The sequence below is a fragment of the Bombyx mori genome, chromosome 19, assembly GCF_030269925.1.
Source record: "Bombyx mori chromosome 19, ASM3026992v2".
Classification (NCBI taxonomy): Eukaryota; Metazoa; Arthropoda; class Insecta; order Lepidoptera; family Bombycidae; genus Bombyx; species Bombyx mori.
Window position 1 is genome coordinate 4,936,222 of NC_085125.1, and position 18,309 is coordinate 4,954,530.

An 18,309-nucleotide genomic window follows, 5' to 3' on the forward strand; every position below is an offset into this window, starting at 1 on the left:
AAAAAGGGTCACTTCATATTTTAGGAAAATGATTATCAATAGGATGTAAAATTTGAATAACTAATCATAGAAAAATGGTTAATAAAAGCTAGACAACTAATTGAGCAACAAATATTCGTCTCGACACTCTCGACACGGGCACACATAAACAAATGTTCGATTCAACTACAAAAAAACGGAGAGAAAGAAAGTTCTTTTTTTATTGCTTAGATGGGTGGACGAGCTCACAGCCCACCTGGTGTTAAGTGATTACTGGAGCTCATAGACATTTAAAACGAAATGCGTCACCCACTTTGAGATATAAGTTCTAAGGTCTCAAGTATAGTTACGTGTATTGGGCATATCGCTTACGAGTTCATTTCTACTTTAATTCCGTCAACGATAATAAAAATAGCATTTCGAGCTATTTTTAATACACCAAATGAGTCGGTAAATTTCTAGTTTACATTTAACTTTTCATCAACTTAATAAACAAGGACTTCATTGTCTAGGCCACGTCCTTTTGCCTTACCAAGTCAAAAACCAAATAAATGTCAATTGTACTGTTCTAGAGTTTGAAAAAGTTTGTTAAAAACGATTAATCGAATTCAAAAAAGAAAAAGCATGTTTTGTTAAAACTTTTAAGCTTTGTTTGAAAATTAAAATGCGGATTGAATGTTATTTTATTATGTATTTGCTCTACTCTCATGTGTCTTGATCTCTAATATATAATTTATATGTAAATAGTAAAAACGATTAACTATTAAACGAAATTTATCAATAGTTTCTCTATTTTTATCAGAGTTTTTTTAATTACAACAAGCAAACCTAACAAAACATTAACAATTGACAACCGATAACAATCACAAGTGCGAACATCACGCTCCAATTGCACACATTTTTTGTATGTATTTAGGTATGTTCATTATTAGACATAGGGAGATAGAATCTATAGATTACAATATTATTAGAAGAGAATTCATTTCGAGTGAACTAGGGCCGCGCATATCGAGTTAACAAATCGATATGACACTTCACTAACGTCAATATCGTCAAATCGCGAATGCTCTTTTCAGAGTGAAGCCAAGTAAAGTTATAAAATACGTGTTTTAAGTTATGAAAATAAAGTAAAATGTAGTTCAACTCAAATTACAAAGATAGAAATATTGTTTTCTTGAGACATCAGATTTACAGTTTGCCGCACAAATGTGTAAGTCCTCGAAAATGGTGTCTGGGAGCACGAGGGTGATACAAGTGACCAACATCGCGCCTCAAGCGACTAAAGACCAGATGCAGACGCTATTCGGCTATTTGGGTAAAATCGACGACATCCGCTTGTATCCAACGATCAGAGACGTTTCGTGTCCCGTACAGTCCCGCATCTGTTACGTAAAATATTATGACTCTGCAAACGTAAATGTGGCACAGCATATGACTAACACTGTATTCATAGACCGCGCACTGATTGTGATACCGGTGCAGTCGGGTGAGATACCAGATGAACACAAAGCGCTCGAAATGTCCAGTAATGGAACCTTGGTACCGGGGTTAAGTTCTGTAGAACCAAGACTGCCCATGCATGTCATCAATACTTTGGATGGAATCCCGCCGAACCAAGTCATTCAAACGCACGACGCTAATTTGACAGCAGCTGGTTTGCCTCCATATCCCCCTTTGCCAACCACATATGACTCTAGAAAAATAGAAGAAATCAGAAGAACAGTCCTAGTGGCTGATACGGGTTCATTAACTTCCCAACAGTTGATTGATCACTTCTGCCAGGCAGGTGAAGTGAAGTATATGCGCTTCTGCAGCAGAGATGTTGACACCCTCAAGTATGCTCTTATTGAGATGACTGAGCAGGAAGCTGTGATCAAAGCATTGCACCTAAATGGATCCACTTTGGACGGACAAACTATTCAGGTAATAATGCATTCCAGCTGGGTAGATAGCTGTAATGGCCTATGTAGTTGAGGTTATACCTGTATTTCATAGTAAATGGCAGTATTCCTGGAAGACCCTTATGGTATGGCCAAAAATATTGTTCTTTATAGTTATCTATAATAGCAGAAATATGATCAAGCAGTTGTAAATTGGGTGATTTTGTCAAATCTCTTTTTCTAAATATACATGTGATAGTTTTTGTCAGACACTTATGATAAAAGTTGGGTATATATGTATAAGTTTTTAGCATTTAATACATTTATCAATCACGCGTCACTGAAGTGATGCTTTTGTGAGGAATCTGCTGCCCACCTGTGGGTAACACTTTTTGTTGACGTTAATAGGGTATTTTTGGATTTTTATAAGAAATTTAATGGAATAAGCATTAATATCTAAATATAGAATGTACATACATGTAAGTAGGTTTTTCCATTAAAACACTTTAAACAAAATATGCTTCTTGAAAAAGAAGAGTGTGGGAAACTGTACTAAGATCTCAGGTACTTCTCTACCCAAAGAACTCACTCATTTCCTATTTGGAAACAAAATTATTTACGATAAATAGAAGATAATTTTATACTTTATTCTTTGTGATAAATCTGTATGGAATAAAAGATAAGGGATAAATAGAAGATATTATTATCATACTCAAGTTGTGTTGTTTATAGACCTGTCTATAGCTTGTTAAGTTGTGGCATGCTGAGATTTGTGCTCCATGATTTTTTTTTTTTTTTTATTGCTTAGATGGATGGACGAGCTCACAGCCCACCTGATGTTAAGTGGTTACTGGAGCCCATAGACATCTGCAACGTAAATGCGCCACCCACCTCGAGATATAAGTTCTAAGGTCTCAGTATAGTTACAACGGCTACCCCACCCTTCGAACCGAAACGCATTACTGCTTCACGGCGGAAATAGGCGGGGTGGTGGTACCTACCCGTGCGGACTCCTAAGAGGTCCTACCACCAGTGATTACGCAAATTATAATTTTGCGGGTTTGATTTTTATTACACGATGTTATTCCTTCACCGTGGAAGTCAATCGTGAACATTTATTGAGTACGTGTGAGTATATTGAGTGAGAAATACAAACTAATTGTGCTCAGTTACAAACATGTTTAGTGTTTTTGACGATGTCGATTTCTACCACATGGCTGATTATTCTTGACAAGATAGCATTTGACAACTCGCAAATGAACTTACTAATAGTTTTGGCACTTCACCCAAATAGTTTTCTTCACTTGTAATGATCGAGAAATAAAATTGTACAATTGCAGAAAAATTTAGAGCGTCATCACTTAACATGTCAGTATCAACTGTTACTCAATCAACATAAATGTATTTAATTTTGTCCAGGTATATCATGCTACGCAATCAATATGCAAACCGCAAACAAAAAGCAATGAGGCTGCCCAACGTGAAATAGAAGAAGCTATGTGCAGAGTGAAGGAAGCACAGAATTTTATATCAGCAGCCATTGATCCTGTCATCGGATTACTGTCTAAAGACAAGAGAAGGTTTTTATTTCTGTTAATCCATATGATATGATGCTAATTAAATTAAGTAGTATGTTTTACTAAATATATTCTACACCACAATAATGAGATTTTTGTTTAAAATTATTTCAAAAATTACATTATGCCTAATGTGTTTACAATATGTGGGAAAAATCGAAATTTTACTACTTATTTTTTATGAATAATAGTTAAAAACATACATACAGGCATAGTTAAGATGAGATGTTTCATTCAGGAAAATCATTCTTCTTTTTGTATTGGCTTTTATTCTCACATAAAACGGTTTCGCACAACACGGGACTTTGTACGAACGTATCTGCCGTGTTATAGGAGGGTTATCTAAATAAAAAAACGGTGCACGTGCAACTTGGTGCACGTGAATGAAGTGAAACTTCTTTTTCGATGAATAGTATTATGGTTTTCTTCATTTTTCATCCTTAAATCAGATTGCTCTTGTAATAGGGAATGTTGTATATAAAAGATGAGAGAAATGATTTATAATGTAAATGTTGAAGAAATAAATGAAAGAAAAATTAATTTAAATATATATTTTTTAAAGACTTCATTAAAATATTAGAAGCTACTCGTTGTTAAAGTTCGCGCTGGCCTGTAACAGGTATACTACACGCATTCGTTCGAGTGCTACAGCTACACATTCACTCTCGCTCTGTCTCTTTCTAGTAAGTAGCTTTAAACGTTTAACGCAACCTTGTTGGAAGTCCCATTAGAAGTTTCACTTCTTACAAATATTACTTTTAAATTAGTAGTAAGTATTAACAATAGTTTTTTGTGCGTTACAGGACTCGGTCACGTTCCCGGTCGCGTCGCCGATCTAGGTCTCGGTCGCGTCGTTCTCGCTCCCGACACCGCGCCAAGCGCTCCTCCCGCTCTCGCTCGCGGCATCGCGCTCGCCGCTCACGCTCTCGACATAGACATCGCACTAGGTAAATACAATACCCGCCTGAGGTTAGCACTTGTCAATAAGAAGTCACGATAGAGGAATACTGATGCTTGAAAAATTATACAAAATTTCAATAAAGAATAAACAGTTTAGTGTAATTTAAAATTGTTTTAGGTCTCGTTCCCGACATCGCAGTTCCCGTCGTTCCCGCTCCCGGTCTCGGCACCACAGCTCGCGTTCGAAGAAGGAACGCTCTAAAGATCGCGACCGGAAAGATAGGAAAGGCTCTACAGAAAAAGATAAAGAGAAAGAGAAAGAAAAACGAGAAAAAACCAAATCACCTCCTCCTAAGGCAATAGAAAAAGAAACGAAAGAAGAACAAAAGCCAGAAATTACTGAAACGAATGGTACTAGTCCAGAATTAAAGTCGAAGGCTTCCACTCCTCCTGATGATAAAGAACGGGAGAACGAGAAAAGTGAAAAAGAGAAGGTGAAAGAGAAAGAGAAAGAAAAGTCTCCATCTAAAAAGAAAGAACGTTCCCGTTCACGGGACAAGAAGAAGGAGCGGTCGCGGTCGCGACGCAGATCCCGATCCCGCTCCCGTCGTAAACGTTCTAGATCTCGGAAGCGATCTCGTTCCAGAGAGCGGAAAAGAACGCGCTCCAGAGAAAGAAAGAGATCGAGATCCAAAAAACGGTCCCGGTCACGAGATCGCAAGAGATCTAGGTCCAGGGACAGAAAGAAGTCTAAATCTAGAGAAAGGAAGCGGTCTAGGTCGCGTGATCGCAAGCGGTCTCGCTCCCACAGTCGCCGCTCCAAGAGTCGTTCTCACAGAGATTCCAAAACACCCCACGATAATAAGTCACGCGACAGAACTCCCACTCTTCCTCCTTTACCGGATAAAAGCGTTCCAATAATTGAGAAGGCTCCAGATATAAATGATGAAAATACATCTCCAGATAATATGGATATTTCAGATTCTCCTTAGTTTAAGATGACATAAGTACTTTTTGGTTTATTAATATTAATAATTTAGGTTTAATATATGTCCGATTTCTTACATAATAAATTCTAGATAATAATCGATGTTTTATTTTATTAAATGAGTCAGACTACACTATTGTGTATAATTTATTTGCCTTAAATAAATCAATTGGCAACGACGGGCTGTTGTAATATTATTGACTACCTTTCAACTTTTTAATTAAAACATTGATAAATTTCAACTTCTTATGAAGTTGTCAATATTTCGATTATTCATGGCTCCATTCACGTTCCGCGTCAACGAAATCTTATTAAGTTAATAAGGCGTGAAATGATTTTTTCTTTTTCTAATTCATCAGTTATGGCGACAATATTCAACCAGTAACATCTCAAAATAGCTTTATGTATTAAAGAGATAATTAAAAAATGTTTTCCTTCACAAGATGTCCTTGAGTCGACTAGAACGAGTGGGAAATTTAGCGGTTCAAATTTTTGTGTCAGTTCTTGAAAATTTAACCTACTCTCCAAATTCTAGCCAATACAATATAGCCAAATAGCCTCGCTTGATTTCTGAATTTGCGTTTGTATTATTTATTTACTCAGAAAATGATGTATGGATTAGAGCATTTAAATCACCTACAAACTCAGGTATGTAACATATGCCTGGTGCAATATTTTTATGAACAACAAGCGAATCATTTAGTTAAATTTCTTCAAAAATCATTCAAACTTGAATTTACTGGTGGTAGGACCTCTTGTGAGTCCGCACGGGTAGGTACCACCACCCCGCCTGTTTCTGTCGTGAAGCAGTAATGCGTTTCGGTTCGAAGGGTGGGGCAGCCGTTGTAACTATCTTGAGACCTTAGAACTTATATCTCAAGGTGGGTGGCGCATTTACGTCGTAGATGTCTATGGGCACCAGCAACTACTTCACACCAGGTGGGCTGTGAGTTCGTCCACCCATGTAAGCAATAAAAAAAAACCTTATGACATATTAACAAACCTCATCCACGTCAACAATGCTAGGGTTACAGCCACGTCGCTGCCTACCACGTGAGTACTCTTTGTCGTCTTTGCCAACCTCGTTTAATAAATAACATGTCTTAAGATGGTTGACGATATATATACATAACATTGTTCGTGGAGTCCCTTAACTACTGAACACCGGGTGGGAAGTGGAACTGACAGTACTGGAAGTACTGAGACCTTAGAACTTATATCTCAAGGTGTGTGGCGCATTTAAGTTGTAGATGTCTATGGGTTCCAGTAACCATTTAACACCAGGTAGGCTGTGAGCTCGTCCACACATCTAAGCAATAAAAAAAAATGTACTTATAAAATTCTATTTCATCGCTTTCAGAATTACTTGATCACTGCTGTTTACCTCCACTATTTCACACCGGGCAGCCTAAGAATACGAACGATAGAGCATTCAATCTATCTCGGTGAGCTCAAGACACTAATAGAGAACATATTCGATCCATTGCTTCTCGAAACATCGAGACGATGGCTCCAGAAAAGCGAGTCGCCGTACCCCGGCTATTGTCGAGCGCCAGCCAGTGATAAATGTTTGCCTGTACTTTGTAATTGTGAAAAACTCAGAGAAATATGGAATAAACAAAAGAAAAAAATCTATCAAGGCAATAAATAAAATAGCATGCTTTAATAGCTCTTATATTGTACACTATTCCCCTCTTATACATCGTATTTCTCTCTGCTAATGGTTTGATGGAAGAAAACTCATGAATGAGTTAAGCTCGCCTTTGTACATAGTATTTATTTATTCTTTAAATCTGTTTTTATTGTATTTTCTTTTTGTGTACAATAAGTATTAATAAATAAAATAAAAAAAAGTCATCAATAGATTTGTGCCGCGTTTATTATTTATATAGTGCATACACATTTATTCGCCTTATCTATTATATTATTATTCTTAATACAAATAATAAAATCATTACACAGCCTAAAAAAATAACACTTAACGCTTCCACGTTAATATATTTAATTATTTGTACCTACGCATAAATGAACTCACTGCCAAGCAGTTTGTTTACCAGGGATATTTTTTCTTAACAGCGCAAATTTGAGCAATGAAATATTACGCCTTTACACGTTCGAAATACTAAGTGCTCTCTGCTAAAACATATCTATAGAAGTCTTGCAAAAATTCTGGTTTTCATTAAATTTTCTTAGCGTCACGGAGGAGGTCCTATAGCAGACAACGTAAAACGCTTTGGCATCTAAAAGAAGCCCCAAGGAACATCCATAAAATTTATGTTTTAGTCATAATATACAACGCCATGCAGTGGTCGCTGTGGCGGTAATATTCTTCAAGAAACCATGTTTTTAAAGCTACCAAAAAGCTTTTGCTTAAACTGGCAACACTGAGTTACTGTCTACAAACAAATAGTACATTTGAGTCGTCTATTATCAAAGGTGGCAATCTGTGCATTTGAACAAGAAAATGTTATTGATATGTCAATACAGATTGATTTGAATATAATCGTCTCCTTCAAAGAATACGGTTCAAAATCTGCATTAAATAAAGGTTAATACTTAACCTGTTATTTATCTAAGATGTCGTTCAGAAGAGTTTTGTGGCTGCCAATGGAATACAAAGTCAATAATTCGTTTTTCTGATTTACCAATAATTGTCCAAAAGTCACATTGCCGGCTTTGATACTAGTCGACTCATTTGCTGTCTTTTCGTTAGACTTTTTCGGATTATTTATTTGCTTGCGTTTATTTTTCCCTACTTCGCTTCAATCGTACCGAAATGATATTGAGTTGTGAAAAGCTATTTGGTTTAATCGACATTTCGGTTAAAAAGCGACATTTATCTTTGTAATTAAAAGTGCGTTTTATTTAGTGTTAGCATCAACAGTTCGATGTTTTTAATGGAACTTCAATTAAGTTTACTTCATTCGAGTGACTGCAGAACTATTTTTGTAATGATATAATAATTTTCTGAATTTTAAACGAAATGGCTCTCCTGTAAAGTTGTAAAAATGTCGCTTAAACCAAATAGCATTTCACCCGACGATATAATTTTGGTGCTATGGTTGCGATGACTGTAACAGTATGTGTTATCCTGCCACTTAACATATATTTTAATCATGGTGCTATGATTGCAATGAATGTAACAGTATGTGTTGCCCTGCCACTTAGCATACATCGCCTTTTCGCATTAAAAGTGTACAATTTCCAAAAATATTCGAAATTGAGTTAATATGCGTAACGTTTTTTTTCTCATAAATACTGCAAAAGAGCGTAGTTATGTTTTAGTTCTTTTTTTTTAGTTTACCCATGTTTTCACTACTATTAACAAAATTAATACATATTTTTATCTTACTTTAAAATACAGATAATGTAACTGGTAAAAAATAAAAAATAAATGTTGCAAATATGATTAATATTAAAAATATTACATGTTAAACCTTTAAAACAATATCCTGTAAAATTATAGTAAGTGCTGAGATTATACAGTTTTAATGCGAGAAGACGACATTTCAATTTATCAATATGTCGTGCATTGCGTATCTCCAGGTCCACCGGCGCGCCAACGACTCGAACCGCGCGCGATCTCTGACGTACATCTCGCCCAGCTCCGGCTCCATGCAAACCTAATTAATAAAGAAAAAAATGTATCTTTTTTTCCCACCTATGACTATTTCAGACTATTTCAGCTTCTCCTTGACGTGTAGGTGAGCTCACGGGACTCAAACCGGAGTGTTGCTAACACTGGCCCTAGCAAGAGCAGTGCTTCGCTGGATCGGAAGCGCGAGAAACTTAGTGGACTGTGTCTATGGGTTAATTTACTCCTCGAGCCCTTGGTCGCAAGCGACGGGTTCGGCGAGGACGATGACCGGTGCTTGGGGTACCTAAAAGCACCGTTAATGGATGCGTAATGACGTGTTTAGGGCGACGTCGACTGGATCGGGTATGTATTTTCCAGCGGCCACGACAAGAGGGTTTTCATGTCGTGCCGCCTTCTCAAAGTGGGGCATTGAGGCCGACTGTAGATACTTACTGACTGAGTCAAACTCCAGGTCACCATGGTGCTCCTACAGATATCGGGATTAATTGACTTGAAGGGGTTTCAAGTTGGTGCGGACCGCGTGAGCGAACACTACACTTGCATACGTCATGACGGAGCAAGTTTAGTAGTGTCATCTTGTTATGAAGGTACAATTTACTTCCCTTGCAAATCATAGTATAGAGACGTCCTAATATGAAGCACGGTCGCGTACCGTTTTAATGTGGGGTCGGAATGTCATCACTCTGTCGAGGGTGACGCCTAGACATTTGACTTCGAGGCCCACGGTATGGCCTGACCAAAGAGAGCTATGGGGCTAACGGCGAAGGTGTTAACGCGCCCATTAAGGAGTGGAATGCTCGAAGTGGTGTTCGGAAGGTGACACCTTTTCGAGAGCACCACTGTGCTTTTTGTGAGGTTGATGTCAATGCGCCACTTCCGGAACCACTGTCTCATGGTGGCTACTGCGATCTGAAGCCGTCGATGCAATAGCGACTTCTTCATACACGAGTAGATAGGGACTTTAGGGACGCGAGGAGTGAAGTTGTGTGATTTGTTTTATTTTGTCTATTTAGTGTTTCTTCAGGTTTAAATGTGTAATAACGGTGGTTCATTAACTGTTTAATATCTGTGAAAGTGCACAAATGTGGAAAATGAAACAAAGCCGCTGGACGTAACTTCTCGGGATTCTACAAAAAGTCCACTGAAAAATCTCAGTAAATGACCACCATTTTACTTAGATTATATTTAATCCCATATTATCTCATTTAATTTAATTTCATCCCAGTTGATTAATTTCTCAAATTAATCATCTTCATTTCATTTCATTTCACTCCATATTATCATTTTTCATAAAAATAAGAATATAAATTAGTATAAGACATGACTTAAAGGTCTTAGTTACCAGGACATAAAATCCCTTTAAAAAAAAAGTAGTAGATAGTGGTGTCATCAGCGAAGAGCGCTAGATGGGTCTCCGGAGACCGGGGTATATCATTGATATACAAACTAAATAATAATGAGGAGAGCGCGGAGTCCGGCCGTCAGATGGCGGGGGGTACCTCCCTAGGGCTGCAGTTGAGATATGCAATACTTACGGCAGTATAAGGGTCAGTGAGCAGGCTCTGTATGGAGATGAGCACCTTGCTGAGCGTGAGCGCAAGGGACCAGTTGTGGTGCACGGAGTCGATGCCGACGTCGCCGTGCCGCGACACGTTGGGGTGCAGAATGCGCGTCAGGAACCGGACCACGGGTGGACTCATCGGATACCTGCGTCGCGAGAGCGACTCACTTTCAACATCATAATCAAAGTGGGAGGCGCATTTACGTTGTACATGTTTATGGGTTCCAGTAACGGTTTAACACCAGGTGTGCTGTGAGCTCGTCCAACCGTGTAAGCAAATTTTTTTTTTTAATTATACTAACGAGTATGGCACTTGAATGTAGAGGTAGAAGACTCCGCCCTCATAGGGCGAGCCGACAGGTCCGGTGACGCTCGCCTGCCAGTGGCAACACTTCGGGTCCAGCGGAGTCGCCGCTATGCCTTCCGGAGGATCGTTGCGTAGCATCTGCGAATCAAAAGAAAAATATTTACTTTAACCAAAAGTAAATTTGAAAACTTTTTAGATGAGTTCATTGTATGCTCATATGCTTAATTACATATATAATCAGGTCAGTGGTCCCACTATACGCCTCGTTGTGATAGCTGTAAGCTTCTGTAACAACACAACTAAAAGTAGCTCACTTGTCATTCAGCCATCTTAAACATCTTTTTTTTTACTAAAGTTATTTATTTTAATCGTTTCTTTTCATTTTAACCGTACGCGATCGAGCATTCCATTCCATATATGTATATCGATATCCATTCGATATGCATTTCCAAATGCATGTCTTTCTTGAATGAACTTTTTGAAATGAGAAACCCGGGCAGCGGTCTGTCTATGGCGCTGATATTGCCGATGTCTATGAGCACCCTTAACCACTTATTAATTGTGCAAATTGACCTGAATGGTACGCATTGAATAGTAGGCAGCGGCTTGTTCTGCTCCTGGCATTGCTGATGTCCATAAGCGACGGTAACCACTTAAGCTGTATGCTCGTGTACCTAGAAAGGCAATAAAAAAACCCGAATTAAATTTGACTGTCTATTAGAACTGCATTCAAAGATGACATGAAATTTTTTTTATTGCTTAGATGGGTGAACGAGCTCACAACCCACCTGGTGTTAAGTGGTTACTGGAGCCCATAGACATCTACAACGCAAATGCGCCACCCACCTTGAGATATAAGTTCTAAGGTCTCAGTATAGTAACAACGGCTACCCCACCCTTCAAACCGAAACGCATTAGGGGCCATCCATAAAGTACGTCACACGTTAATGGGGAGGGAGGGTATCACCGAAGTGTGACATCGTGTGACAAGGGGCATGAGGGGGTCAATACTTTTGTGACGTCACATGTTAAAATTTAAAATACTAAAACGCAAAGTTTGTATGTGAATTAAAAATTTTAAAAATTTACAAACTTGATCTATATTTATTAATAATAATAAATAATTAAAAATGAAGTGCCTGATTTACCAGTAATAGCTGATATAAAAGAGTGGATCCAAAGTCCATGGACACTCGATAATTAAGTTTTTTTATCTTTAATTAATATAATTAATCGTTTATTATTTTCTAACTAGTCGTTTGTTTTTTCGGTTTTATGAAATGTTGGACTTTATGTTGATTTTATTAGATTATTATTTAATAAAAATAAGTAAAAAATGAAAATAGCTGTTTTCTCTCGATTATTTTTAAATACATACATAAATTTAAAAAATGTGTGACGTCACATCAGGAGGGGGGGGTTATAAAAATGTGACAACCTGTGACAAGGAGGGGGGGAGGGGTTCAAAAGTCCTAAAATTCGTGTGACGTACTTTATGGATGGCCCCTTACTGCTTCACGGCAGAAATAGGCGGGGTGGTGGTACCTACCCGTGCGGACTCCCAAGAGGTCCTACCACCAGTGATTACGCAAATTATAATTTTGCGGGTTTGATTTTTATTACACGATGTTATTCCTTCACCGTGGAAGTCAATCGTGAACATTTGTTGAGTACATATTTCATTAGAAAAATTGGTACCCGCCTGCGGGATTCGAACACCGGTGCATCGCTACATACGAATGCACCGGACGTCTTATCCTTTAGGCCACGACGACTTCGAGTTTGTGTTTATAATTGTAAATTTAAGTGCTGTTCTAATTACTACAATAATAATATAAAGTGATGAAAAGTATTAAATGATACCTGTAAAGTTTATAAATAAATCATTACATATATAAATAATCAGAACATAGGACCGTTTGCTTTAACAGAAAAACTGCCTTAAATACTCAGTATGAAGACTTAATGAAAACGACAGAAGGTAACTGACTCCCTACAACTCTATTCCAGAGAATAGTAGAGCAGGTTTCCACTGTGGCTAAAATAACATAATCACATTAATAGAATTTCAATTGAAACATGACTAAAACATTTTTCTGTCTGAATTTTGAAATCAGAGATTTAAATTTTTATTATAGTTCGAATTAGCTGTCTACTCCCATCTCAGTCTTTCTACATAATCAAATAAGTAATTCAGTCACGCTTGGCCAAAGTATATATTTTCTGCTTTTGTTTATCACAAAATCCCTTTGCTGCTGACTACTAACATAATGGGGTACAATGCATTTTAACATAAAATTACTTTTAAGCCGACTTAACCCAATAGGTGTATGGCTCTAATAAAGAATTAAAAAAGAAAAAAACTTTTAATATTTACCTTGAGTTCTATCCTAAGCCTGTTTCTCCTCCAAGCGTTTTCCTCTCCGGCCGGCTGAGCTTGTACACACATTTGCACCAGACAGTTACGGCAGAAACATGACTCCACTAGAGATTGATACTTCTAAAAATATATATAAAAGTTTAGTAAACTGACATTAGTTATATACATTTCCACGTCAAAAACTACATCTTAATAAAGATTCAAGATTCATTGCAGCAGTAATGTATTTAAAAAAAAAAGTAGGTCACAAACAATTGATTTGAGAAAGCGGCTTAATCCCGAGTACAATCAAAGTCAGAAATTATATTAAAATCAACAAACTGAACTTGTCAAAGTATTTTAATCAAGTAGAGATTGACGAACAATTTGAACCGAAACTACATTTCACCCATTTATATATTTCATTAATCCATACATAATTGAATTATATTAAATAAACTTATTTTATGATAAACTTTTTTTTATATATGATTTTTTACAATTAAGCTTGGAATAAGTATTTTTTCTCCTACCGACGCCGAAAGTTCGGTTTGCGTCCTGCTGTACAGAGAAGAAAGTGTGACTTTTCCTCCCTGGATACTGACAAGTGCGCATGCGCGTTAGTATCTGCGTCTGCTCTTACGCACCTAAAATTCTCCGCCATTGTTGTGCTCGGGTAATTTGCAATCTTGTGCTTAGTGTAAAAGTGAAATAAACAAAAGGCAAAAAAATTTAATAGTGAAGTATTAAACAAATATGAGTTCATCAGACAGTTCTTATTCAATTAGTAGTTGTTTATTTAAAAATTCAAAAACAGTTAAATTGTTTTTTTTATGAGTTGCGCGTGTTTTTATCCCGCGTGTTTACCACCCTCGGCTTCGGCTCGGGTGGCAATTTTACACGCGGGAGGAAATGCCCAACTTTTCTCTCTTGGCGCACAATGTACTATATTATTATCATCTTCATTACCTTGTGCCAGTCGGTGTGCGTGGCGAGTGGACGATAGAGTGGCCAACGAGCGGCCGCGAAGTCCTCCCACCGTCCTGGACACACCCGGGCTCGTACCAGCCTCCACCATCGCGTGCACACACAAGAACAGGCGCATAGCGACAAATCGTCCAGGTAACTGAAGATGCACAACAACACTGAAAACAATAATAAATACGAATGTAGGAACATGGCTAGCTGGCAATGAATAGCATGATGCCTTCCTGTGGCCGTCGTAAGAGTCGACTAAGGGACGTCGTAAAAGTCGACTAAGGGGCGTCGTAAAAGTCGACTAAGAGGCGTCGTAAAAATAGACTAAGGAATTCACCGGAGAATAGGCAACAGAATTCCAATTATACCAGCATGCTGCCATGGCCGACCGTTATTGACTGGTGGTAGAGCGTATTCTAAGCCAATATGGGAAAAACACCATGCGCTGCCAGAATATACTTGGCCTCAAGAAACATCAAAAAGCATGAATTCGTTCACACGTCTACTCAATGTTAAAATGCCTCTTTGTGTGTTTTTAGCCATATCACAAGAGAACGTTTTGAAATCGTCATGGCCTAAAGGATAAGACGCCCGGTGCAATCGTATCTAGCGATGCACCGGTGCGCGAATCCCAAAGGCGGGTACCAGTTTTTGTAATGAAATACGTACTAAACAATTGTTCACGATTTACTTCCACGGTGAAAGAATAACATCGTGTAATAAAAATCAAACCTGCAAAATTATAATTTGCGTAATTACTTATGGTGGGGCGTATTATAAGACCTCATGGGTAGCTACTACCACTCTGCCTATTTCTGCAGTGAAGTACGGCATTTCGGTTTGAAGGATGGGGCAGCCATTATACTATAAAACCGTGACATAGAACTCTTGTTGCAAGGTGGGTGGCGGCATTTTCGTTGTAGATGTCTATGGGATCCCGTGACCACTTAACATCAGTTGGGCCGTAAGCTCGTCCACCCATCAAAGTTCTAAAAAAAAGAAACTATTGGGTTGAAATGGCTAATATACCTTCTGATGGTAAATGTTCAACTAGTCCTGGAGCTAAATTATCAGGTGGCCGTGGTGTTGAAAGGGCGTGTAAAGATCGCGCAAGACTCGGAATTGGTGGAGGAGGCGGTGGGGGTGCTTGCACCGCACGGTCTGACATTGAACTGCTACTGCTTGCACCCGGGCCTGAGTTGCTAGCCCTGCTTACCTCATCTTCAGGACTTGTCTCACTGTCTAACGAGTTCTAAAAAAATACCTTCTATTTACTATATAAAATATTTCATGATAAAATGATATTACACTAATCAACTTAATAACAAACTATGCTATTTTATTAGTATAATTAAAGATTAATTTCAGAAAAAATAAATATTAGATTGTTCTCTTGGTAGGGCACATGGTAGCTAGCATCATCAGAGAACAAAACAGTACTTAACAAATGTTCACGATTGACTTCCACAGTGAAGGAATAACATCGTGTAATAAAAATCAAACCCGCAAAATTATAACTTGCGTAATTACTCTTGTGAGTCCGCGCGGGTAGATACCACTGCCCTGCCTATTTCTACCGTGAAGTAGTAATGCGTTTCGGTCTGAAGGGTAGAGCAGCCGTTGTAACTATACTGAGATCTTAGAACTTATATCTCAAGGTGGATGGCGCATTTACGTTGTAGATGTCTATGGGCTCCAGTAACCACTTAGCACCAGGTGAGCTGTGAACTCGTCCACCCATAAAGCAATAAAAAAAAAAGTTCTGACTAAAAACATATCAACCGCTGTAACTATAAAATCTACATTTTTAACTAGATGTAGTTTATAGCTCTAAATTTTAAAAATTGAATTTTAATCCATCCGTCAGCAGTGGATATTGTAGTTGCTGATGTTTCTATCACAATGTTAGTGCCATTAACAGTTGACAGAAAGAAATCAAAGTTTGAACCTATATACCTAAAAATTTTAATTACAGATAAATCAGAGAGCAACGGCACACTTTTATTTGAATTCATTTACTTACCCTATAATACCACCAAGCTGGCAATGTACATGTTCTATGTAACCTCCTTTCAGAGCTGTAGTTGAGATCCGAAGGTTCATCATTGCCAGAATCACCATCATCTGTTTTTTCAGTACAGAAGTAGGAAGTTGGAAGGTATGATGGAAAATCAGGGAATAGAAAAGCATGGCAAGTGACGCAGACTGGTTCCCCAAAACTAGGGCCATAATATCCATTACAGACATGACATGTTGAATTCTGAAAAACATGTAATATGTATGAATTATGTTATAAGTATTGATGCTTGTATGGAATTTTTTTAATATTTTCAAATTTCGATAAGCAAGTATTTTTCAAATACTAATTAAAACAAAAGTATAGTCCCCAGCACGTAACTTAGCAAGAGTCGTTAGATGCACAGAAGTCGTTATTCTTTTAAATTTGTTTGTAATGCCAGGACCAAATACCAATGACCATATAGTCGATTCAGTCACTGAGCGTTTTATTATTTACGCCAGTGACGACAGCGACGCTTTGTTATGTTAACGATGAAGAGCCAACTCCTTCCACCAGCTCAGGTGCTACCATAAATTTAATCCAAGGGGTAGCACTATTAGAAAATGATAGTAACGACGGCGACACATAATTTTTAATATTAAGTATATTTTTTTAAATAAACTCCTTACCTTTTAATTGTATTTTATTTATAACAACTAATACACTTCACGAATTCCTCTCTTTTCTTTAACTTTCTTCTAAGCACACAGGCTTAAAAACAAATTATGGCAAATAAAAAATAAAATAAAATAAAATAAAATTATATGCGGGCAATAAAAGTGACCATATTTTTGTTGCAATGTGCACTATGCGCGACATTACCCCCACTACACCAAAACCTTGCCAACTTACGTGCCGCTTACTATACTATTGTTTTGTCCCAAACTCTCATTGTAGGTGTTAGGATGGCATCAAGGAAATAATGAAATTATGTTTAGCAATATATTTAAAACATGCCAACAAGCAAACAAACAAATCTAAATTTTTTTACTATGGCAAATTTAAAAAATCATTGATTCCTATTTGGTGTCTTGTCTTAATATTTTTTAGTTAATAACAATGTGCAATACAATAGACATGAAATTATAAGGGTTTGTCCTCACCTTTGAACCCTCTAGGCATTGCAAAGATTTTCTAGAAAACTATAATTCCTATTTTCTTCTCAATTTAACCTGGCCCTGAAGAGACCACTTGAAAACTTTTGCAATGTTAGAAAATTAGAGAAACCATTTTTCTTAGTTGTCCAGTGAAGTTTGCTTTTATTTCAATTAGTATTACAATGTTGAAAAATCAAGTAGAATATAAAATGTACCAGGGTGTAAAGTTTATTTTTATTGTAGTGTTTACTGTAAAAACCTAATGTTATATTTAAGAAATCAGTATTTTACTCACATCATACTCAAAATCAAATGGTTGTTCATATGAAGTCACTAGTTTGTCACAGTTATCTTCTAACTTCTTTATATAGTCAATGAATTCCGGACCTATAGCAGTCATTGCTGGCACTTGATGATGTATTAATTTTACACTTGAACTTTTGCAGTTTTACAGACTTCGCAGGCAGGATTTTATTTAGGTATTTATTTAATTAATACAAAGCCTAAATTCAGTTTCCTTACTGTTTATTCATAAAAATAAATTATAGTGTTTATCTGTGATTTTCTTCTTCTTCTTTATTTTTTGTCTCCGGCACGGTTTGTGCATTAGCCAGTGTCAAGTATTATGATTTCTATAATTATGAATAGTAAAAAACGAAGGAAACTGTTCATGTTGGCCATTATTAATATCAGTGTAATAGCCTCTCATCAGCCTACAGAAACCAATCCCCTCAAATTTAACCGTCCAACAAAGTTGATTAATATTACGAAACATGGTATGAAATAAAATGAAATGAGATGAGATGGGGATGAAACATAATCTGGATAAAATGGTGGTCATTTACTGAGACTTTCTCAGTGGACTTTTTGGAGGATCCCAAGAAGTTACGTCCAGCGGCTTGGTTTCATTTTCCCACATTTGGGCACTTTCACAGATACTAAACAGTTACTAGACTTTCACAGATACTAGACAGTAAACAGTTAATAAACCACCGTTATTACACATTTAAACCTGAAGAAACACTA

The 18,309-nt window shown here is 37.3% G+C and overlaps 2 protein-coding genes and 1 long non-coding RNA gene across 3 annotated transcripts; 2 read left to right on the forward strand and 1 right to left on the reverse strand.

The window, feature by feature from the left end:
- Window positions 1-942: 942 nt before the first annotated feature.
- LOC101737273 (probable splicing factor, arginine/serine-rich 7) lies at window positions 943-5,422 on the forward strand. The gene is made up of 4 exons (XM_004933379.5): window positions 943-1,902; window positions 3,279-3,439; window positions 4,240-4,383; window positions 4,515-5,422. Exons 1-4 carry the CDS (start codon window positions 1,186-1,188, stop codon window positions 5,326-5,328), a joined length of 1,836 nt encoding a protein of 611 aa, XP_004933436.1. The 5' UTR covers window positions 943-1,185; the 3' UTR covers window positions 5,329-5,422.
- A 321-nt stretch (window positions 5,423-5,743) lies between these two features.
- LOC134200664 (uncharacterized) lies at window positions 5,744-7,079 on the forward strand. The gene is made up of 2 exons (XR_009975671.1): window positions 5,744-5,972; window positions 6,685-7,079. It is a non-coding gene; the product is annotated as an uncharacterized LOC134200664 (long non-coding RNA).
- Window positions 7,080-7,185: 106 nt separating this feature from the next.
- LOC101737130 (uncharacterized) lies at window positions 7,186-17,900 on the reverse strand. The gene is made up of 8 exons (XM_012696577.4): window positions 17,579-17,900; window positions 16,151-16,387; window positions 15,157-15,379; window positions 14,119-14,294; window positions 13,168-13,290; window positions 10,786-10,928; window positions 10,458-10,629; window positions 7,186-8,947 (listed from the first exon to the last, which is right to left on the reverse strand). The coding sequence occupies exons 1-8, from the start codon at window positions 17,681-17,683 to the stop codon at window positions 8,834-8,836; spliced, it is 1,293 nt and encodes a 430-aa protein (XP_012552031.1). The 5' UTR covers window positions 17,684-17,900; the 3' UTR covers window positions 7,186-8,833.
- Window positions 17,901-18,309: the final 409 nt, after the last annotated feature.